We start from the raw sequence: 23,935 nt of genomic DNA on the forward strand, positions 1-23,935 counted from the left end.
TGTATGGGGACAACTGGCTGATTGGTGAGTGACATGGGTGTCAGGTATGACTGTCCCCCCCATGATGCAGACATCACGAGGGGCACATGCATGACTAACATCCTCCTGTCTTTTCCCTTCCAGGTGACGCGGCATATGCACTGGGACCCCATATGATGACCCCATTCCGGAACCCCCAAACCCCAGGAGAGGAAAGATTTAATGAAGCTCACGCCCGTACCCGTGCAGTGGTGGAACGCACATTTGGCATCCTTAAGTCCCGTTTCAGATGCCTGGATAAATCCGGGGAGACCCTGTTGTATTCCCCAAACTTTGTGTGCCAGATCATCGGGGCATGTTGCATTCTGCACAACTTTGCCGGGAGAAGGGGCCTGCAGATTTAGCTACGTGATGACCTGACCCCCCAACCACACAATCCCCCCCCAAGCAACTCTACCCGATCTACTGAAGGAAGAGCAATCAGGAGTGGTCTCGTGGAACGCCTCTTTGCACGTTAAACACACACATTAATCATGTCAAAAGTAGAATGCACGCGTGCACACCACTGTGGTCCCTAGCACACACACCCCACATGCACCCACAATTGGATTAGACCCAAGGATACCCCATGGTATCAGGGAGCAGCAACGCCGCGTCAAGGCTCCAATTATGTTGCTGTCCATTCATACACCTTTCACATGGCAGAGGGTGACACCCCTTTTCCAGCAGGAGTGACACCCCCCCCCATTCACACACCAGTCACACTGTAGTATACACTCCTCACCGTGTGTAGGGACTACAAAATAAAAAAAAGCTCAGAATCTGAGCCACCAAAAAAAAAAAAAAATGGTCATACATTTTTTTTTCTTTTGGACATCCTTGGCCCAAGGGTGCCCCGGCTCTGGCTCCTCAGACGCCATGGTGGAGCATGGGGTGGGGATGGAGGGGGGAGCATCAACCCCTACTTCATCTCTCCTGGCAGGTGGTGCCTGCAAGCCCTCCATGGCGTTGGCCAGGCGGTTGAGGACGGTGTTGGTCTGTCCCAACATCCTCATCTGCCATGTGGTGGTGATCCTCAACTGCCGTCGGGTAAGTCTCCCCTCCTCCCGCACAGCAGCAGTGTTGGCCTCCACCGCACCTGCCAACCTGCTCACCTCCGAAGTTAATAATGCAGTGGCATCCTGCTGTTCAACCAGACAGGTCACAATGGCTGCGCAGTTGCCACTAACATCCTCCAGGGTCTCATTCTGTCGGTCCCCCCGGTCAGCATGGTGGGTGAGGGCCTGCTGGACAGAGGAGGAGGAGGATGCCAGGCTGTCCGCCACCCGCCTCAGGTCTCCCACCATCTCCCCTATATGGTGGGTCTGCCGGGCCTGCTTCTCCTGCAGACCCTCACGGAGGCTGGAGGGTACACCCCTAGTTTTAGAAAGAGCCTTCCTTGGAGGAGAGGCTGGGGCACGAACTGAGGGAGCAGAAGGGGAGGGGGTCACACAGGAGGGAGTGACACTGGAGGGGGGACACTGGAGGGAGGGACACTGGAGGGAGGGACACTGGAGGGGCTTGCCCTGGAGGGGGATGATGTTATGGTCGGGGGGGTGGTGGGTCGGTCAGGGATGGTGGGATCCTCCTGGAGGGACACTGCTTCCTCCAGATTGAGGATAACGGCCTCCTCCACCACTTCCTCCTCCCTAGATGGACTCTGGCCGATATCCTCCTCCACCGACATGCCCAGGATCTGCAGAGGGCCTGACTGCACCCCATGATGTTCTGGGGATGGCGTGGGTCGCCCTACAGCTGACGACGGCCCAGCCTCATCATCAACATCTGTGGATGACACAAAACAAAAATGTTGCAGGAGCAACACACTTATCATATGTTCCCTTCTACCCCCTCCCATGATACACAGCAGATATGAGAAACAAAAACTTGTTACATGTTCCCTTCTACCCCCTCATATGTTCCCTTCTACCCCCTCCCATGATACACAGCAGATATGAGAAACAAAAACTTGTTACATGTTCCCTTCTACCCCCTCATATGTTCACTTCTACCCCCTCCCATGATACACATCAGATATGAGAAACAAAATCTTGTTACATGTTCCCTTCTACCCCCTCATATGTTCCCTTCTACCCCCTCCCATGATACACAGCAGATATGAGAAACAAAAAACTTACCAGTCCCCAAGTCCCCAACAGTGGAGTCATAGCCTGGCAGTCCCTCCACCTGCTCCAGCGCTAGACTCTGAGAGATGACCTCCTCCTCCGGATTGAGTCGCACAGAACAGGCTGGTCCTCCTCCGGTGCCCCTGCTGTGCTTTTTAATGAGGACAATTTTGTCCCGGACGCGACGCCGCATGTCCGTGAACTTTTTCTGGATGTCCATCCAAGTCCGGTCCTCAAAGCCCAGGGCATTGATGTCTAAGGTTATCGCCTCAAATATTGCCCTCCTTTGGGCTACGGTAGTATTTTGGCGTTCAGCGCCATACAGAACAGCAGTATGGCGTGTCAGTGCCTCCAGCATGATCTCCATCTCCGCTGCCACAAAATTAGCCTTCCTCTTTTTTTTTTGGCCGGGAGGTGCCATCTCGCAGCAAAGGGCAAAATTACCTTGCTCAGGGGGGGGTGGAACAAGCAGGATGTAATTTTGCACAGGACCTGCGCAGGTCTGCCCCTATTTATTTGCTCAGTGCAAGCAGGTGGGCAAAATTTGCCCTGAAAATAGGCGCAAACCACTGCTGAGTGGAAAAAAGATAATTTGCATAGGGCACCCCCACTTTCACTTGCGCTGCCTTACGCCCTGATTTTTGCCTTACAAAGGAGCAAATTAGCAGACAAAAGGAATCCTGAATCAGGTGGCAATCTTTCCAATTTGCCCCAGCGCAGAGCAAATCAGCTGCTCTTCACAGGTGTAACTAAAGGGCAAATCTACCTGAATCTGGGCCAATATATATATATTTTTTTTTACTTTGAAGCTCCAAGATCTTGAATCTCCGATAACCTTCTCCCTTGCAATTGATACTGCCTTGGCCTGAGCTGAACACTGCTCTGTTGGAACGAATGGTTGAACTGATATGAGAACCAGCAACTCCAATATGTCTTTATATATATCTTTTCCTTGGTGACCTACTCTCCAAAAACTCAAAAGTTATGCAAATTGAAGAATTCTTGGCCCATTTAAATGTGTTATTGTCGATATAGTCGATGCTCGTAAGCTATGTGAGGATAAGCTAAGGCCTGGCACTGAAAGGGCAGTAGGATGAATGTCTCGCTCTACCAAGAAAAAGCAAACTTGTTCCAGAATTAGGCCTAGATGTTGCAAGTAGAATGTCTTCTCGCACACAACAAAGTAGAGATCACTCTGTAGTGAAACTGGAGCAACCAAGTTGCCCACCCTCCCCCTTTAGTACCCCTGCTTGCAGCCCCAGTCTGCATAGGTTATGGAGGGGCAATGTCTTCTGTATCCTGAAATGAATGGCCAGGGAAAACCGAGGGCCTCCTGGTCAATATGGAGGACTGGCTATGACAACTATGGCCCGGATTCAGAAACAACTTACGACGGCGTATCTCCAGATATGCAGTCGTAAGTCTGAATTCAAAGAATCAGATGCGCCTCACTGTTGCCAAGATACGAGCAGCGTAAGTCTCCTACGCCTTCATATCTTGGGGTGCATATTTACGCTGGCCACTAGGGGCGCTTCCGTATATTTCCGCGTTGAATATGCAAATGAGCTAGATACGCCGATTCACAAACGTACTTGCGCCCAGCGTATTAAAATACGCGGTTTACGTAAGAGAGATATACTGGCATAACTTTACCCCTCATAAAGCAGGGGTAAGTCATGTTAAGGTATGGACGTCGGAAACGTCGGAACAGCGTCGTATTTTACGTCGTTTGCGTAAGTCGTACGTGAATGGGGATGGGCGTAGGTTACGTTCACGTTGACTAACCATTGAGCCGGCGTAATTTACGGAGAAAATTTGACGTGATACTGAGCATGCGCGCGCCGTTCGTTAGGCACGTCATTTACGTGGGGTCACGATTCATTTCCATACAACACGCCCCCTACCAGCCTACTTTGAATTACGCGGGCTTACGCCGGCCCATTTGCACTACGTCGCCGCAACTTACGGAGCAAGTGCTTTGTGAATACTGCACTTGCCTGTCTAAGTTGCGGCGGCGTAGCGTAAATAGGATACGCTACGCCCAACTAAAGATACACCATTGTATCTGAATCTGGCCCTATGTTCTCTGTTGACAGCCTCAAGGGGAATCTCATTTACAGGAAATGTTGGGGAAAAATATATAGGTTAGATTAGAGCCCAAGGACCACGGCTATGGAACGCTCTGCCAACGGACATCCGCATGGAAGAAAACCATTGGGTCTTCAGGAAGAAACTTAAGACCCACCTCTTCTGAAGGATAAGGAAGACAACGGATGTAAAAAGCACCTTGAGACTATTTAGTTTGCAGGTGTAGCGATATACAAGTTTTTCACTCACTCACTCATTGCAGTCCCATGGAGAGATCAGAGCATCTGCCCCCTGCGCCTTGGGGTGCGGAAACAAAGTCAGACATACCCAAAGTTTGCGATTACTGTGGGAAACGAGGAGGTCTGTCTGTGGTAGGCCCCACCTGTGGACCAGGTCAGAGAAGACCTGGGACATAGACCCCCGTTGTGCTCTGGGAAGCTTTTACTTGTTCAAAAAATCCGCTGGGAGGTAAACTGCTTCCGGAATTTTGCTGGTGATCTTCCATCCCAGGCGTTATGGGTTTTATCTCTCTCACTAGCATATTGCCGCGAGTTTCGCCCTGGAGCTGAATATAGGCAACTATTGCCCTTTTGCTCAACTGCAAGGAGACTGGTATTCCTTGACTCTGTGTAGTAAGGTCAAAGTGCTAAAAGGGGCTGTTTGAACCCCAGCGCGTTCAAGATTACCCTCCTTGGCTGGGAATCTCCGCTTGCCTTGACCGAAAGTCCCTCACAGTGCATCCTCCCGAGTGTCTTGTAGACATGATTCATAGCAATTCTCCAGTGTAAAGGTCCTACCTGACAGAGACTTCCTCAAGGACTTTCCATCACTGCGGACTGCTACTCATACTGAGTAACACTGTTATTAACAGTGTTCTATCCTGTTTCCTCCCTTGCAGAATTCTTGAAATTGAAGTTGAAATTTGCGCAGGTGCCCATGCACCCCAGGAATCATCTGTATGCATGATGACATTGTGCCCAGATGACTGAGGCACTGAGAAACCCTCAGACAATCGGAAGTATACTTCCTCAGATTTCTGTTCCTGACTGTCACCACTTCCTCTGATAGAAATAAGAGGAACTAAAGCACTCCCAGGGTACACTAACCGTTAGGATGGAGACAGGTGGTTTTGCTTTCCCTCTAAGGTGTGAGGATAGGATAGGCATCCTGACAATCCAGCAACTGCTACATGCGCCCACTTGCCGACCTCATTACCAGCTATGGTCTAGGCTGCCAGATCTATGCGGATGACACACAGATCTTGGCAGACCTTGCAAGTGGACCTAATATGCCTGAGCAGCTGAATAAGGGACTATCTAACATCCAACAATGGATGGACACAAACAGGCTAGGCCTTAACGCTGACAAAACTGAGCTTTTGCTGATCGGCCCAAAGGCGAACTCTACCTTTTTACCTGCCTGGCCATCCTCGTTCGGCCCTGCCCCAACTCCAGCTAAGCAGGTTAAAAATCTGGGTATCATTTTTGATGCTGAACTAAGCTTCGTACCTCACGCAAAATATTGCATAAAATCAGCCAACTATCATCTGCAATTATTACAGAAAATTAAGAATCTCTTCACTCAGCACAACCGTATGATCTTAGTTCATGGACTTATCCACTCTAGGTTAGATTGTTCTAACGTTTTCTTTCTAGGGCTCCCACAGAAGTGGATAAAACGATTGCAGATTACACAGAATCATGCCGCAAGACTAGTCACAAACTGCCCAAGGCGGAATCACATCTCCCCGGTGCTTAAGAATCTACACTGGCTCCCGATAGCAAAACGGGTTGAGTTCAAGGCACTTTGTCTGGTGTTTCGGGCCTATTGGCAACTAGGTCCGATGTACTTATCGAATATGACACAACACTACTGTCCATCCAGAGAGCTTCGTTCGACTGACGCCCTGTTAGCGATTATTCAATCTAGTCAATCAGCTTCAAAAGGTGGCCGCCGGCTCCAAACACTGGGGAATTCTCTTTGGAACCAGCTCCCTCATCAGCTCCGAGCATCCTCCTCCTTGATGGCCTTCCGTAAGGGCTTGAAAACACTTCTTTTTTCACAAGCCTACAGATAGACACTTGGCCTTCCAAGCCCTTAGCAGGACGCTGCCTTAATCCCAGGCTGCGGTCCATGGTCAGGGAGTAGGGATAGGCTTTTTGTGCCCTGACACCCCCCCCCCTTCTTTTTATATTTCTGTTTATTTCTTGTCTGTTCCCCTCTTTTACTTAGATGTCCTAGTTTCTTCTTTTTGCTCCTGGAAACTGGATACCCCCAGCTTGTTGGTAAGCTCTTAGACGCAAGTTTCACAACTCGCATTCGGCGCTCTATAAGTATTTATTCCAATCCAATCCAACAGCATCCAGCCATGTGGTTGTATTGTTTAATGGACTTCATCTTAAAGATCTCAAAGAGGGCCCAGAAGGGTTCGACCTCTTCCGATCTGCTACTGGACACTAGCCAACATCCCCTGCAAACTCCAAACAGGATTGTATAGAAAACCTGCAATCCCTTGAGTCTGAAATGTATTGTAGCATTGTAAGCATTGTAGCAACACACCTGTTGTGGTGGACTTGGCATATGCGTGGGAGAGAAATGGTCTGGAGGAGGAGCAGTGAGGAATTTCCCCGAAGTGACCCTGAGTTCTGATACCTTCATCCAAGGACCTGTACCACATTCTGTCCAGAAACACGTAAAGTGTGCCCTCTAGGTCTTACCTTAAGGCTCCATTTCCACTATTGCAACCCCAAAGTCGCGTAATCTTGCTGCAATTTTTTGCAGGTTTTTTTTGCTGCAATTTTGATGTGACTGGAAACAATGCCTGTGTAAGTCGCATCAAAGTGGGACCAAAGTAGTGCAAGGACTATTTTGAAGTCGTTGCCACTTGAAGTCGCACAGATATAAACGATACTCATTGGAAATCATGGGGAACCGCCTGTCATGCGACTTTCCAGTCTCAAGTCGCACTAAAGGAAACTGAGCCCTAGAGTCTGGGCATGCACGTGTGTGACTGATTTTTCCCAGAAGTCTGCACTAAGATACAAGTCAGACTTTTTTGCACCCACTGCTACAAAAATTTCATTTTTTGGCAAGATACTCCTAAAAGGAAATCATGCCTAAAGGGATGCAGACCTTGTCACTCTCCTCAGAGTACTGCAGGTGCAGCAGCTGGTTGATAATTATTAAACCATTCCTATTAGACTTGCCCAACACATGGGCTGGTTATTGATGGTCTGCTGGCACCTGCAGATGCTACAGTATGTATGAGCAGGTTGGCCCCTTAGCTTGTTCAGGGTATACAGTTTTGACAGCCTGTTTATATGGGCATTTTTTCTCCAACTCCTTCCATTCTTACCCACTTTTGTTTCTAGTAAGCAATACTCAGCCCAGGGTCTCAACCGTATGGCCTCCCTAGCCACCAAAGTGCCAGGAGGCTCTTCCAGTGGTTTAAAAAGAAACTATGTGGATCTTCCTGTGCAGCCTCCATATCCTGAGTAGCAGACTGCTATATCTGTAATATATGTAGTCTAACGAGAACCACCAGAGCCACGAGTTTCTGACATCCCTTCACATAGAGTGGGTCGTAAGGTATAATGGGTGCAGTGCAAAGTAGATTCATGGGCGCCAGACACCTAGGGTGTGTCACCTGTCCAGGATTCACCAGGACAAATTGGGCTTTGAATCATTTGTCAGGGCATCAGTCTGCAAAGCGATTCCATCTCTCCTCAACAAAATTCTGGGAGAGAGGATTAGGGCCAGGACACCCCCAGGCAGCCACAACACCAACCCGGCAAACTCCAAGACTTCTACCGAAGGACAACCACGCATGTAAAAGCATCCAGCAAGATGCCACATCTGCACTGATAGGATCGCTGTCTCCTATGGCAACAGTCTACAACAGTTTACAATACAAGTGTAACAGTAGCTTCAGGTAATTAAGGTGAGTTCCAAACAGAATCTTGTGCCACGTTTATCAATAATAAAGACATTTGGCATTACCTGTTAGCTGCATACTCCTCCAGGCAGTGTCTACTCACCAGCTACCTGGGCATAGATACTGCGCCATAGGCCCTGGGAGCGCCATCCAGGCTGTGCTCCCCTGAAGAATTGCCTTGGCCCAGCTCTATTGAGAGCATGGGCATGCGGGGCTGAAGCAAATCAAAGCAATCCGCACCAGAGGGCACTCTTTTCCTGAAAACGTACCCATATGCTGGTCCCCACCCTAGTTGTTGAGGGTCTTTGTATTATGAGCAGTAACTGACTCTTGATCTGTGGACAAATGGGACGGCCAGCTGAGGCGAGGATAGAAGGAGCAGGAGTAGACATAGGAGAAAGGATTCCACTTTCCCTTCTAATTTATCTACATACACCTACATCTGTATATACACCTATACACCAACAAACATATATATGTAGCGCTACCCCCTTAGGAGCCGCTGGTTGATTTGGGATCGGCGTATTAAGTTACCTCTAATCGTTGTCTAGGGGTGATAGTTGTGAGTAGAGCAGTAAACGAATGTCCAATCGGCGAAGTAGGTTTTTCTGAATGCTTTATTTCATGGCCCAACACGACCAACATCAACAGGAGGTAGGACAGGAAAGGTTGATGAAGTAAATAACTTTGCGGTATCAGGCTTGGATGAAAGAGAAAGCAATCCTGTTTTCAACAATAGTAGTACAGTTCGTCGCCACTCTAGGAACTTGGATGAGCTAAATAGTTGAGCTTATCCTCCTAGTAAATTTGTGCTAGGGTCACCGGTTGACAGTTGAAGTGTACCTGTCAATGTCCCCAGGGCCAGATTAAGAACATCATGGGCCTGGTGCTGAGGATTTTGGTGGGGCCTTTTAGGCTGCATTCACACCTCCGCGACAAGTAACGCCACGTACGCGGCGTATTTTGCCGCGAATAGTGTAACTTTTTTTTTTACAAATCCTTCCTATTGCTTTGTATGGCCGAACGCCAATGCCGCCTGAAAAAAAGGGTCCGGGACTTTTTTTCATGCCGCAGGTGTACGGCGTCTATGAGATGTGAACCATCTCATAGACAGCAATGGGAATTCTCCCCTCCAGCAACACGAGCGGCCGGCGTCGGGCGTTTTGTCGCGGAGGTGTGAATGGGGTGTAATAAATAATAAATAAATGCGTGGGAATGACATGAACGCAGCCCAGCCAAGGCAAGTGACCAAAGGCACAGAACCCAGAAGGAAGACCGGGTGAAGATGGAAGTGTCCAGGCCCCGCCTGATTCATCGCAGCACTGGAGGGCTCAGTCTGAAAATTGAAGTGTACACTAATGTGCTAATATGCTGTGCATACTTGTACGTTGTGGCATAACCTACCCCAGGGCCTCTAAAAAGTAGTAATGTCAGGAAAGTTTACTACCGCTTTATTATCACAGGATCCCAGGAGCCTCTCATGGGGCCCCCTACTGACCCGGTGGACGGTGGCCCTTGGGCAGTGCCTAAGTGCACAGTTGCCAACATTTAAAAAATATTTTCAGGGCCACTTTTTTATATAAGTGCTATATTTAGAGTAGCTGAGATCCCCGATGTTCCTCTATACATCATAGTAGTAATCACAAAATTAAATGAGTACTAATAATGGGGCAGAACAAATATGAGAACTGATATTTCCTTTAGTTGAACTAACAAAAGTGTGTCCATTCTAGAGCTGGTAACATTGAGGGTATTCAGTATAATTTTAAAGAACTGTTTTTGTGGGTAAGCGACATAGGGGAGGAGTATGGACGGTATATAAGTGGGAAGTATGTGCAGGTGAGGGAGAGGAATGTGGAGGGTCTAACAGTGGGCACTATGTACAGGAGAGGAGTACAAAGGGTACGGCAAAAGGCACTATGTACAGGAGAGGAGTGTGAAGGGTATGACAATGGGCAGTATGTACAGGAAGAGTGAGGGGGTATGACAGAGGGTAGTACGTACCAGAGAGAAGTGTGGAGGGTATGATGGGGCAGTATGTACAGGAGAGGAGTGTGGAGGGTATGACAGTGGGCAGTATTTACAGGAGAGGAATGTAGACGGTATGATAGTGGGCTCTATGTATAGGAGAGGAGTGTGGAGGGTATGACAGTGAACACTATGTATAGGAGAGGAGTGTGGAGGGTATGACAGTGGGCACTTTGTATAGGAGAGGAGTGTGGAGGGTATGACAGTGAGCAGTATGTACAGGAGAGGAGTGTGGAGGGTGCGACAGTGGGCACTAAGTACAGGAGAGAAGTGTATGACAGCAGGCACTATGTACAGGAGAGGAGTGTGAAGGGTATGACAGTGGGTGCTATGAATAGGAGAGGAGTGTGGAGGGTATGACAGTGGGCACTATGTACAGGAGAGGAGTGTGTAGGGTATGACAGTGGGTACTATGTATAGGAGAGAAGTGTGGAGAGTATGACAGTGGGCACTATGTACAGGAGAGGAGTGTGGAGAGTATGACAGTGAGCACTATGTACAGGAGTGGAAGGATATTTAGGGACTGAGTAGTGGTTAAGCGGGTCATACATGGATTGAAATTACGCCAATTATGCAGAGACCAGCCATAGTCAATCTATGTATGGGCTAGCTGGTTTTACACAAGTCAATCTATTAATCAACTTGAGTACAACCAGCCTGTTTTTTTTTCTTAAAACAATCAGTGCTGCCAGCTAAAGTTAGCAACACTGATCATTGTACGCACTGGCAGAACACAATAACACTGCAGGAGTGATTCCCCCATCCACAGGTCAGCAGGTGAGAGGGTGTGCGGGGACAGGCTGGGGAGATATACTAGTCAGTGGCTGGGTAGGCACTGGTAGTATCAGAGCCAGATACACACAGGTTACATACGCCACGATCGTTAGAGCGAGAACAATAATTCTAGTACTAGACCTCCTCTGTAACTCTAAACATGTAACCTAAAAAAATGTAAAGCATCGCTTAGGATACCAAAAAAAAATTGTGCTAACTTAACTAACTAACTGTTTTTTTAATGAATGACATTTTTTTTTCCAAAAAAACATGTTTGAAAAATTGCTGCGCAAATACCGTGCTAGAGCTGCACAATTAATCGTTAAAAAAATCGTGATCTCGATTCAACCCCCCTGACGATCTTCAATGCAGAGTTTGCTGATTCTTTCATATAACAAGTGGAGAGACTTTCAGCTATCAAAAGAAAATATCTGGGCAGTCTGCCAAGTTTTTAACAGGAAACATTGTAACTGACACTTCCTTCTTAGATCAAAGGGATACACTTCTGTGTGTAAAGAACAAATCTGGGCAGTCTGCGAAGTTTGTAAACAAAATGAAACATTGTAACTAACTAACATTGTAACTAAATTTAACCACTTAAAGTCAAACACTTGTTTCTTAAGTTAAAAAGTAATATTATTTGCTAGAAAATTACTTGGAACTGCCAAACATTATATATATATTTTAGCAGAGACTCTAGGGAATACAATGGCGATTGCTGCAATATTTTATGTCACACTGCATTTTCCCACTTCAATGAATAATAAAAACCATAAAAACAAAACAGTGAAGTTAGCCCATTTTTTTTTTTTTTTTTGTTTTAATGTGAAAGATGATGTTACGCCGCAACAATTGTGAGAGAATCGTGATCTATCTTCTAAGCAAAAAAATTGCAATTCTCATTTTAGCCAGAATCGTGCAGCTCTGTACCCTGCAACATAAAAAGTGCAAAGACCACCATAGAGTAATTTTCTAGCAAAAAACAAATGATGATTTTTACATGTAGTAGAGAAGTGTCAGAATTGGCCTGGGTGGCAAGGGGTTAATTACCATGAGTAATATACAAATAATTATTATAAGCACTGTGATCCTATCAGTCTGCTGTAGTGTGTCAGCTTGTATTTATATTGGCCGCTCTGAATGTAGCTTCTGACAGGCTGTGCAAGCAGGCCCGTATCTCCGGAACCATAAATGATAGCCGTCCCATATTTTAACCAGTTGTGGGGTAGCTCTTCCCATGCCTACCCCCAAATGTGGGGTTTCTGTGACCTCTGGTCATCGAGCTACAACCCCCCAAATTCGATCTTAGAAAAAAAAAATTAAAAAAAAAAAAAAAAAAAAAAAACATTTTTTTTTTTTTTTTTTTTTTGGGCAAATGGGCCTATCTTGATAAAGGGGCCTGGAGCTGCAGCTCCATCAGCCCCATTGTTAATCCGGCCCTGAATGTCCCGGTCAACAGATCCCAGATGGTTCGTTCAAGCCCTTTTGGACAACCTGACTCCTGGTTCTCCTAAAGCCGATCCCCCACCGAATGGCATACAGCCTGGGATCTCCTCAGTAGAAGGGGGATCCAGTCAGTCACTGGGGCCCCTTTGTGGCATCAGTTGTTCCAGGCCAGGAGGGCCCAGAGTCAGGAACTCCGCGTTGCGCCAGGTAGGCCATAGTGGTGGGGTCCGCAATGTGCGCACACCCTAAAGGTGGGTGCCGCACCCAGAACCAGGAACCCACGGAGAACCAAGAACAACGGCCTCCGCCACAGAAATACTCCCTCCCAGCATGCACAGCGAGGCTCAACTCCTCTCATTGGCTGCTGGGAAGAAGCGGCTCCGACCTGGACCTTTTCTTCACCACCTGACGGCCAGGGATGGTACCACATCCCTGAAATGCAGTCTAGCACACAGATCAATCCAGATTTGTCGACAGCCAAATTTAACACAATTAGGAATGAGAGCAACTTACCTCTCTCATTCTCCCACTAACTTTAGCATAGCACCTTTACTGGAAGTAAGGGGGCGCTATATATATATATATATATATATATATATATATATATATATATATATATATATATATATATATATATATATATATATACCTACCTGGGACTTCGCACTGGGAGAGGCTCAACCTAGACGGCTACTGCACTGAGGCAGCGGGGGGCATAGTACTGCTTACTCTTCACTGGTGCGTGAGGTATGAGGAAAAAAAGAAGAATGGGGTGGCGGCTAACCATGCCTTAATTTATGCTATTCACTGGTCCTGAGGGAGTGGTCAAGAGGCGGAGCTCTATCACTAGTATGCTGCCATGTTGGCGTCAGGAAATATAAATATTGTGTTGGGGTGCCTGTGCTGCCCCTACTGGTATAAAAAATTGTGCAGATAAACAAGAATGCAGTTAGTGCAATTTAGGCTCCATTCACACCTATGCGACAAAACGCCCGACGCCGGACGCTTCTGCCGCTAGAGGGGAGAATTCCCACTGCTGTCTATGGAGATGGTTCACATCTCATAGACGCCGAACGCCTGTCGCCTGAAAAAAAGTCCCGGACCCTTTTTTTCAGGCGACATTGGCGTTCGCCCATTGACAGCAATGGGAAGAATCTAAAAAAAAAAAAAAGATACACACTCGCGGCAAAGTACGCCGTACGCCGCTGTCGCATAGGTGTGAATGCAGCCTTAAAGTCCTTATAAAAAGGTAAACAAACGTTGCGCCGATCGGAACAAGACTAATTTCTGGTGTACCTGGTTCTGTGGGTACGGCGCACCGATACGACGGCGCATTTGTACACTTACGCCACGCATATCAAGGTGCCCCGGCGTAACGCCTTTGAGAATCTGGCCCTATATATCCTGTATAATAATAATATACACTTATTTGTTTATTTTTTTAGCAAAGAAATTTAGCAGAATATATTTTGACTTAAATGTTGGAAGAAAGATTATTTATTTGCAAAGTTTTATTACAGAAAGTAAGGGAAAACTATTTTCCCCTTTTATATAGTAAAAAAGTAAAAACAAAAAAAAATCTGTCTTTTACCAAATTAATTTAGGTACAGTGTTGCATTAATGAGCTACTGTCAAACAAAGTATCACAGTGCTGAAAGCATATGGCCTGCACAGGAAGGTTGTTTACCATGCTGGTCTTCAAGTAGTTAAGGACCACGTTTGAAAGCTGAAGCTGTACACTATGCCAAATGCCTTCATGGTGGTGTAAAATGTCTCAGTGGTAATATCTACTGGATGTAATGGCATGATTGCTACCCCTACCATTACCTAGGTATAGATTTGGTCCTTGCTACTAATTATACTTCCCAAATAACGATCTAATAACAGTGGTCTTTCTGGTACACAAAATCTCATCCTGCTAAGTGTCTGTGTTGACAGGTTTTGGAGTTGATGTTTGGTGTTAATGGCATCAGTTTAAATTGACATTTTAGACACCTTTAAAAAAAATCGGAATTCATTGAGAAGTGCATTTAACCTACAAGTGACCTCCTTCTGGCATGCTTTAAGTGGGTTCTGCATTCCTATAGACTTGTATAGGATTGCAAAACTCGTCTGATGCTAACAAAAGCCCTTCAAACATAGGTCTCAAAAAGAGCAGTAACCTATAACTTAAGATACATACAGGGAGATTTGGAAAGCTTGTTTTAAAAATTACAAAATGCCCATAAAAAAACAAGTAATTATGGTTCATAAATCATCTGTTTCCTCAAATTAATCCAAATTGTTGCAGAAGTTAAAGAGGTTGTAAACCCACAATGGAAAAAAAAAACCCTGCAAGACAAAGGCATAATGAGCTAGTATGCATCGGATAATAGCTCATTATGAAATACTTACCTTAGAACAAAGCTATGCTGTGATGCCCACAGACCACTGACACTGCCGACATCTTCCTTGGTGTTTCTTCCAGGTTTGAGGGGTCCGGCTCTGTGATTGGCCAGAGCCGCGAGGAACGTCACTCGAGTTAATGCGCACGGGAGTCGCCGATCATGGCACAGGCCCTAAAGAAACAACATGTTCCTTCAGAGCAAATGCGCCGATGACTTAATTGGCACAGTATAAGTAAATATCTCCTAAACGGTGCAAGTTTAGGAGATAATTACAGTAATTATAGGTACAAACAATACAGGAAGGTTTACTTGCGCTTTAGGTTTTGGTGAATTAAATATATTTAAACATTTTCATATCTAACAGCAAATGTTTCTTTGACTATCTGTAGGCTGCAAACATGAACAAGATTCGTCCTCGATATGCAGTTGACCGGTTTACATACTCACTTGACATTTTTAATGAGGAATATGAAAAGAAGAACCGTACTTACCCTGTTGGTGGGAAGGCCCGAAAACTGTTCAGGTAATGTATAGATTTTACATTATGTTAATTACTACATGAATGCTTATTAGGGAGTTCTTGAATCCACCAGATCTTCTGACATACCTGAGCAGTAAATCAGAGACATAGGTCCTTTCTCAATTCCCCCATTTTTTCATAATTTCTCTGTATGTTTTAATTCTTTATATTACTGCTGTGCACAGAACAGCCACTTTCTGTGTGTCATAAACCTTTTATTTATTTTTTCTTCGAGGGGTAAGGTTAGATTTCATAATAGGTGAATTAGTGGTGTAGTGGGGATTCACAGTATGGTGAAGTGATTGGGGGAGAAGGGTAGGACAGCAGGGAGAGGGAGAAGAAGAATACGAGGGGAAAAGGTAGAATTAACCCCTTGCTGACCAGCTGCTGTTATTATACTGCAGTAGGTCGGAACCATCCTAACTGTGCGTCGGTCCCTTTAAGCAGGATAGCAGGCACACACCTGCTGCACTGCGAGGATGCCAAAGCGCGTGACCATGGGCCACGCGTGATTGCGGGCACAAGAGGCAGAACAGGGACGTGTGTGTGTGTGTGTGTGTGTTCTGTGATGAGAGGAAAGACAGATTGTGAGTTCCTACAAGCTAGGAACCACAATCTGTCAATTCGTCCAGTCACTTCCATCCCCATTACAGTTAGAACACACACTAGGCAACACAGTTAACCCCTTCCCTGCCAGTGACATTTACACAGTTATCAGTGCATTTTTATAGCACTGATCGCTGTATAAATGCCAATGGTCCCAAAATGGTGTCAAAAGTGTCTGACGTGACCGCCATAATGTTGCAGTCCCGATAAAAATCACAGATCGCCGCCATTACTAGTAAAAAAAAAAAAAAAATGCCATAAATCTATCCCCTATTTTGTAGACACTATGGCCCGGATTCACAAAGCACTTGCGCCAACGTATCTCAAGATACGCCGATGTAAGTACAAATGTGCGCCGTCGTATCTATGTGCCGACCCACATACTAAGATACGCCTAAAAATAGGCTTCCTACGACCGACATAACTTGCCTACGCCGTCGTATCGTAAGCGCATATTTACGCTGGACGCATGTGGCGCTCCCATTGATTTTCTTTTCAAATATGCAAATAAGGGAAATACATCGATTCACGAACGTACGTGCGTCCGGCGCATGCTATACACGGTTTGCGTAAGTTGTTCGCCCGGCGTAAAGTTATTCCCCATAAAGGAGGTGTAACTCAGCAGCATCCATGCAAAGGACTGCACCAGGGAACACAATCCGTCGTATTTTACGTCGTTTACGTTGGAAGTGAATATGGCTGGGCGTAGGTTACGTTCACACCGTAGGCAGTGATCCGTCGTATCTTAGGCAGTTGTTCCGACGTGATTCTGAGCATGCGCAGAAGAATGTGTCCACGTCCCGGCGCATGCACAGTTGGCGATTCGTTTCTGTCTGTCGCTCGGCCCATCATTTGCATGGGTTCACGTCTCATTAGCATGGCTCACGCCCACTTCCACTTATGCCGACTTACGACTTGGAAATCCAGCGCAGATTTGGCAGCACTGGCTTTGTGAATCCAGTGCTTGCCTCTATGCGCTGTGTCGGCGCGGCCCGGATTCACAGACAACGGCGCTTATTTATGCCGCAGTAGCGTATCTCCTGTATGCTACGCCGACGCAGCGCAGAGAGGCAAGCACGGAATTCACAAAGCCAGTGCTCCCAAAACTGCGCTGGGTTTCTCAGGCGTAAGCCGGCGTAGGTGGAAGTGGGCGTGATCCATGCCAATCAGGCGTGACCCCATGCAAATGTTGGGCCGAGCGCCAGAAAAGTACTTAAAACAAACTGAGCATGCGCTGGGCCGTGGACGCATCCCCATGCGCATGCTCACAACTATGTTACGCCGGATCACTGTGTATGCCGTTAGCGTAACCTACGCCCAGCCAGACCCATGTCCAACGTAAATTACGCCGGGTTGGGTTCTGCTGAGTTACACCTCCTTTATGGGGCATAACTTTACATTCGTGAATCGCCGTATCTCCCTCATTTGCATATTTGAATAGAAAATTAATGGGAGCGCCAAATGCGTCCAGCATTACGCCGGCGTAGGCAAGTTACGTCAGTGGGATGAAGCCTGTTTTTAGGCGTATCTTAGTTTGTGTGCCCGGCGCATAGATACGACGGTGCATATTTGCACTTATGCAAGATATGTCGGCGCAAGTGCTTTGTGAATCCAGGCTAAGAACTTCTGTGCAAACCAATCAATATAAGCTTATTGTGATTTTTATTACCAAAAATATGTATAAGAATACATATAGGCCTAAACTGAGGAAATTTTTTTCTTTTTTTTTTAAAAATGGGGATATTTATTATAGCAAAAGGTACAAAATATTGGGCCGGATTCAGATACCTGAGCGTATCTGTCCGACCGGCGTAACGTATCTTAGATACGTTACGCCACTGTAACTTTGGGCGCAAGTTCCGTATTCAGAAAAAACTTGCGCCCTAAGTTACGGCGGCGTAACGTATGTGGGCCAGCGTAAGCCCGCCTAATTCAAATGGGGATGTTGGGGGCGTGTTTTATTTAAATTTTGCTTGACCCCGCGTATTTGACGTTTTTTTTGTACGGCGCATGTGCCGTTCGTGAAAACATCCCAGTGCGCATGCTCGAAAATCCGCCACAAAAAGTCATTGCTTTCGACGTGAACGTAAATTACGTCCAGCCGTATTCGCGAACGACTTAGGCAAACAACGTAAAAATTTCAAAACTCGGCGCGGGAACGACGGCCATACTTAACATAGGATACGCCGCACATACCCCTCATATTGCAGGGGTAACTTTACGCCGGAAAAAGCCGAACGCAAACGACGTAAAAAAAAAACGCCGGGCGGCCGTTCATTTCTGAATCGACGTAAATAATAATTTGCATATTCCTCGCGTAAACAAACGGAAGCGCCACCTAGCGGCCAGCCTGAAATTGCAGCCTAAGATACGACTGTGTAAGACACTTAGGCCCCGTACACACGACCAAACATGTATGCTGAAACTGGTCCGCGGGCCAGTTTCAGCATACATGTTCGGTCGTGTGTAGGCGCGAGCGGGCCGAATTCCAGCAAACATTTGCCCGCCGGGCCTTTTCCCAGCAGACAAATATTCCTGGACGTGTTTTAAAACCGTCCGCTGGAATCCTGCCCGCTCGGACATGTTCGGTCGTCTGTACAGACCTACCGTACATGTCCGAGCGCCCGCCGTCCCTCGCATGCGCCGAATGACTTCGACGCATGCGTGGAAGCCTTTAAATGGCAGGCCCGCCCACGTCGCCGCGTCATCGCCGCGTCATCGTCGCGGCGACGACGCGGACACGCCCTGCGTATTGTTTACGCGCGGACTTATGTACGATGGTTAGTACAGCCATCGTACAGAAGTCCCCGGGCAGACATGTACGGTGAAAACGGTCCGACGGACCGGTTTCATCGTACATGTTTGCCCGTGTGTACCCGGCCTTACACCTGTCGGATCTTAGGGATATCTATGCATAACTGATTCTATGAATCAGTCGCATAGATACGACCGAGCGCACTCAGAGATACGAGATACGACGGCGTATCAGGAGATACGCCGTCGTATCTCTTTCTGAATCTGGCCCATTGTGTTTTTTTCAAAATAGTCGCTTTTTTTTGTTTATAGCGAAAAAATAAAAAAAAAGCAGAGATGATCAAATACCACAAAAAAAAGCTCAATTTGTAGGGAAAAAAGGACATAAATTTTGTTTGGGTACAACATCGTACGACCGCGCAGTTGTCAGTTAAAGTGACGCAGTGCCGTATCGCAAAAAATAGCCTGGTCATTGAGCAGCCAAAACTTCCGGGGCTGAAGTGGTTAAATAGGGATACAAAAAAGGGGAGGAGGAAGGGGATGGATGGCACTGTGTCACCACCCCAGGGTGGGGGGTTTAGGGGGGGGGGGGTGACAAGGATGACTGTCTTGTAAAGTCTGCAGTTTGAATGGGGGTCATAAATGAATTTTTCCTTAGAAGGGGGTCTGGGGCATCATCTCTAGAAAGTTTAGCTATATTTATTGGAAGATTTAACGGTTTTATTTACATTATACCCCTAAAGGAAAGGGGAGCAGCAGATAGTCTAATGCACAGTTCAGGAACATAAACTCCAAATAATATTAGTTCTTCAGGCTGCTAGTTTATTCCGATCCATTTCTTAGAGGTACAGCAAACTGGGAAAAGAAGAAGGAACACAGTGCTTTAAGAGTAGCTGCATATTTGCGTTAAATTCCACAGAAAACTATGTACGCTCACATTCTATTGTGGCTGTCCTTTCACCAGTGGTGCATCAAAGTATTTAAACAGTTTGCAAAACAGTAATCCCTCAGCCAGCCAACCCGCCACCCCACACTAACCCCCCCCATCGCTCAAGCCCGACCATGAATGCCTAACCCCCCCTGGTCACCTGCTCGCTTGCCCTCTGGCCCCCGTCAGGGTTGCAAACCGCCAGTAAATTTACTGTCAGTTTGTAAAAATCTTGCTTTTTTTACAACTGCCAGTAAATATCAGGGGCTGAGAATTTCATGCTGTGTTGACTTTTTAAGTGTAAATCAAGCAATATACTTTGTTATAGATGTTGTCAGTGTTTCCATATCATATTTCCCTTGTTACCTCCTCCCATGCTCGCCTTCAGGACTTCTCCAGAGCCTCTCCCATCCTCTGGAACTCCCTGCCACGGTGTGTTCGATCAGCCCCTAACCTGTCCACCTTAAGCCTATCCCACACCCACAAACAACTGTCCCCGAGCCACCCCCATCAAATCATCCCCCACAGCTATTACCTTTTGTACCACCACCCCCTCCCTTTAGAATGTAAGCTCTACAAGCAGGGCCCTCCTGTCCCTTCTGTATTGAACTTTACTGTAATTGTGCTGTTCCCCCTCTACATTGTAAAGCACTGTGTAAACTGTTGGCGCTATATAAATCGTGTATAAAAATAATAATACTAATAATAATGTTTATACTGTTAAAATATTCACTGTTAATTTCCAATAGGTGTTCTGTAATTTCTCAGATTGTCAGTAAAAAAAATGTGCTCCGTCAGTAAATTTTCCATGTTTTGTCAGTAAAAAATGCTGTGGGAGGTTGGCAACCCTGCCACCCGTCAGCCATGCACTTACCCCATGCAGGTCACAACTGCAGTGGCAGCTTCCCCCCTCCGTCCAATGGCATCTCAGTCAGGACCGGATTCCGGATTGGCCGGGAGCAGAAGCAGGAAGACATTAGTCACACAACAGGGTGGGCTCAAGGCGCAGTGCTCTGCCCCCCCCCCCCCGATCCCCCGGCTCTAATCTTGTGGTTAAAAAAAAAAAAAAGAAGAAAACCCTATTGCAATCCGTGCATCCGGTGCCCTGCATGTAGATTAGGGGCAGGGCACATAGATTAGGAAGACGGCACCCCTGCTCCCCTAATGAGCGCCCGCCACTGGTTGCTGGGTAAAACATCCACAGCAACTGGTACCTGAAATCACAAAGAAAATACATTTTTAACGGTACGATGGACCAATGTACACATTTTTTTTTTAATAACTTAGGGGAGCACACCAATGCACCATCTCTAGGAATATGATACAAACACTACAGAATTTAAAATACAAAAAAAAACACCCTTACCTCATTAATCTTAAACATATGAATCTCTGGAATTAATACTAACATTGCCAAACAGCAAATATATGGGATTTGTTTGGTCCTGAATAAATTGGCTTGCTGGCCACAAAAACTGCTTCCATCATACACTTGCACCCAGGGACTACATATCAAATTCAAGTCAAATGACACTACAATCACATTCACAAAAATAAATACCGTATTTGCCAGTGTATAAGGCGACCGGGCGTATAAGACGACCCCCTAATTTTACAGGTTTTTAAGATTTTTTGCCTGTACTCACCGTATAAGACGACCCCCCTTCCGAGGCTTCCGACGCTTCATATTTCTTCCTTCTGGAGCCATATTCTTCTTCCTTCTTGCTGGAGCCAGAGCCATTTACAGCAAGCGATGTATTCTATTAATGAATACAAAGCCTGCTTGGATTGGCAGAGGCTGTATCATCATCAGCCCACGCCTCTCTGACTCTCAAAGCCAATCCGAGCAGGCTACTGTATGTAGCCTGCTCGGATTGGCAGAGGTTGTTACTCCATTTTGAGCAGGCTCTGTATTCATTTGAATACATCACTCACCAGGATTGGCTAAGCGGTATATACTGTATGTAGCCAAAGCTTCATACAGTATTACCGCACATCCAGCAGGCATCCGAGCAGCTGACCCGGCGTATAAGACGACCCCTGCTTTTTGGCAATTTTTTTTAAGTGTAAAAGGTAGTCTTATACGCCAGCAAATACAGTATACAGATATCTGTAATAGACATTCTTGCCCACAAGCCTCAATTAGCATACAAGCTCCTCAATCTTGTTAATGGCCGAATCTACTATAATAAATATAGATTCTGATATGCAGCGCTTGATCTAATGTTGTAAAAGGCCCATATAATAGATGATAGCAGGACCGATGAACCCCCGCACCAGCTTCTGTGTGAAGAATGATACATGCAGCACCCAGTGTTTCCAGCAAGTTTCCTTAACAGAGAGGTTGGACCCTCAAGTTATAGAGTGGTCAAAATGGGCATGTAACACAGATCTATCCCAATCATCAGCACTGGACGTTCGGTGAAACAGCTTACATCAAGATCACAATGGGCTAAGTATGTAAGATTCTGGTGTTACAATCATGCATATACTACGAAAATGACTACCTTTATAAAGAATTGTACTTACAAAACATCCAAAATATTCAGGCATCAAAATAGAGCATTTCAAATGGCCACGGCTTGTAGCGTTTCGTCATATAGTAGGCATCGCCAGAGGTGTGGCCTGCTGGCACAAGCACACCCATATTTATGTAAAAAACAGAAATAGATAAACCATATGTAAACAACCGGAAGCCGCCCGTATTCACGAATGCACTCCAACTGCTGGAAGTGGATATATTACCACACAGTTAAGTGTGCATATATAAATAATAACAAATATAGAAAACATTCTTAAAAAACATACTGCTGAACATAAGAGGCTATGACAACACTTATGGTTATGACAACATACAAATAAAAAATATATCTAAAAAGAAAAAAACGTAATAACAATTAATCACCAACATGTGGTAATGACACCATCTAGTGGACATTAACCAAATAGGCATAGAAGGCAACTACATAAGAAACAAAACGATATATGGTCATCCAAAATTCATAACTTGAACTTTAAAATAGTAGCTGAAACCCCCTGAAGGGGATCAAAACACAAATGGAGCACACCCTGATATATGACATAATATGATGTTATACACAGAACATCTATTATGTGGCCATAAAGATAAAAAATTAAAATAAGAATAAAAAGCAGGATGAGAGAATAATTAAACTTAGCTTCCCTTTACACTATCATATCCCACCAGCATGGATCAGAGGCAGTAGATATCTTCTTAAAGAGGGATACTAGTTTATTGTTGATCCAAAGAGAGTTTGTGGTGCAGTTGCAGCTTTGCAATGTCCTACAATTATTTCTGGCTTAGTGGCTCCTTTTATCTACAAAATAGGGGGGTGACAATGGGCACTAAGTTTGCCCCTAGTATGGCAAACTTATTTATGGCTAAATGGGAGAAGGACATCATATATACCAATAGGAGACCTGAATTGATTTGGAGAAGGTATATTGATGATGTCCTCCTCCTGTGGGATGGCGAAATGCAATTGCTTTGTCTCTTTATGGAACAACTCAATGATAATTAATTGGGTATTGCCTTGCAATATGCGGCTAGTAAAGTTAAGATTCATTTTTTTGATCTAAATATTGAAGTAAGAGATGGTTCTTTGGTCACCTCTACTTTCTTCAAGGAAACTGAAGGGAACAGTTATATAGACCAAGGGAGTTGACATAATCCCCCCTGGCTGATGTCAGTTCCCGAAAGTCAGTTTATCTGCCTCAGGCGGAATTGTACTTTAAAAGATAATTATTTGAAACAGGCCATGATATTGAAAGACAGATTTGTAGATAGGGGTTACAAGGGAGGGGAGTTAGATCAGCTTATCTCAGTAGTGGGTAATAGGGACAGAAATGTTTTTTGAGTGGTTCTTCCAATACTAATGATAATAACAGAGTTTTCAGTTTTTCCTTTGTCACAACGTATTCTCATCAGTAGTATGATGTCAAAAGGATTATGTTGAGACACTGGAAGGTGCTGAAGGATGACAAACTACTGGGACCTAGTATTCCTTACTTCCCCTACATGTAATTTTTCAAGGGGGTACCACTCTTTTTTTCAGAAGTTTAAGGGTTATTTCCCATGCCGTAAGTGTGCAGTTTGCAGTTTGAATAGGTTACGTGATAGTCAGATTTTTTTATTTAGTTCATCTGTCACAGCCAGGTCTTATGACATTACCAAATATATTACTTGTTAATCCCATATTGTGGTCTATTCGCTCATTTGTCCCTGTGGCCCACAATATGAGGTCACACTGTTAGGGCTATGCACGTGAGGACATATACCCAACATTAAGAAGGGATTTCCAGGAC

General features: G+C 45.7%; 1 protein-coding gene across 2 annotated transcripts in view; it reads left to right on the plus strand.

Moving 5' to 3' along the window:
• SLC26A9 (solute carrier family 26 member 9) overlaps nt 1–23,935 on the plus strand; it is a 736,991-nt gene that overhangs the window by 219,734 nt on the left and 493,322 nt on the right. For both annotated transcript variants that reach the window (XM_040337624.1, XM_040337625.1), the window contains exon 2: nt 15,191–15,324. In XM_040337624.1, the coding sequence (XP_040193558.1) occupies nt 15,200–15,324 (125 nt within the window). In that variant the 5' untranslated portion in view covers nt 15,191–15,199. The remainder of the gene's footprint in view (nt 1–15,190; nt 15,325–23,935) is intronic.

Source organism: Rana temporaria, chromosome 2 (genome assembly GCF_905171775.1).
Source record: "Rana temporaria chromosome 2, aRanTem1.1, whole genome shotgun sequence".
NCBI lineage: Eukaryota > Metazoa > Chordata > Amphibia > Anura > Ranidae > Rana > Rana temporaria.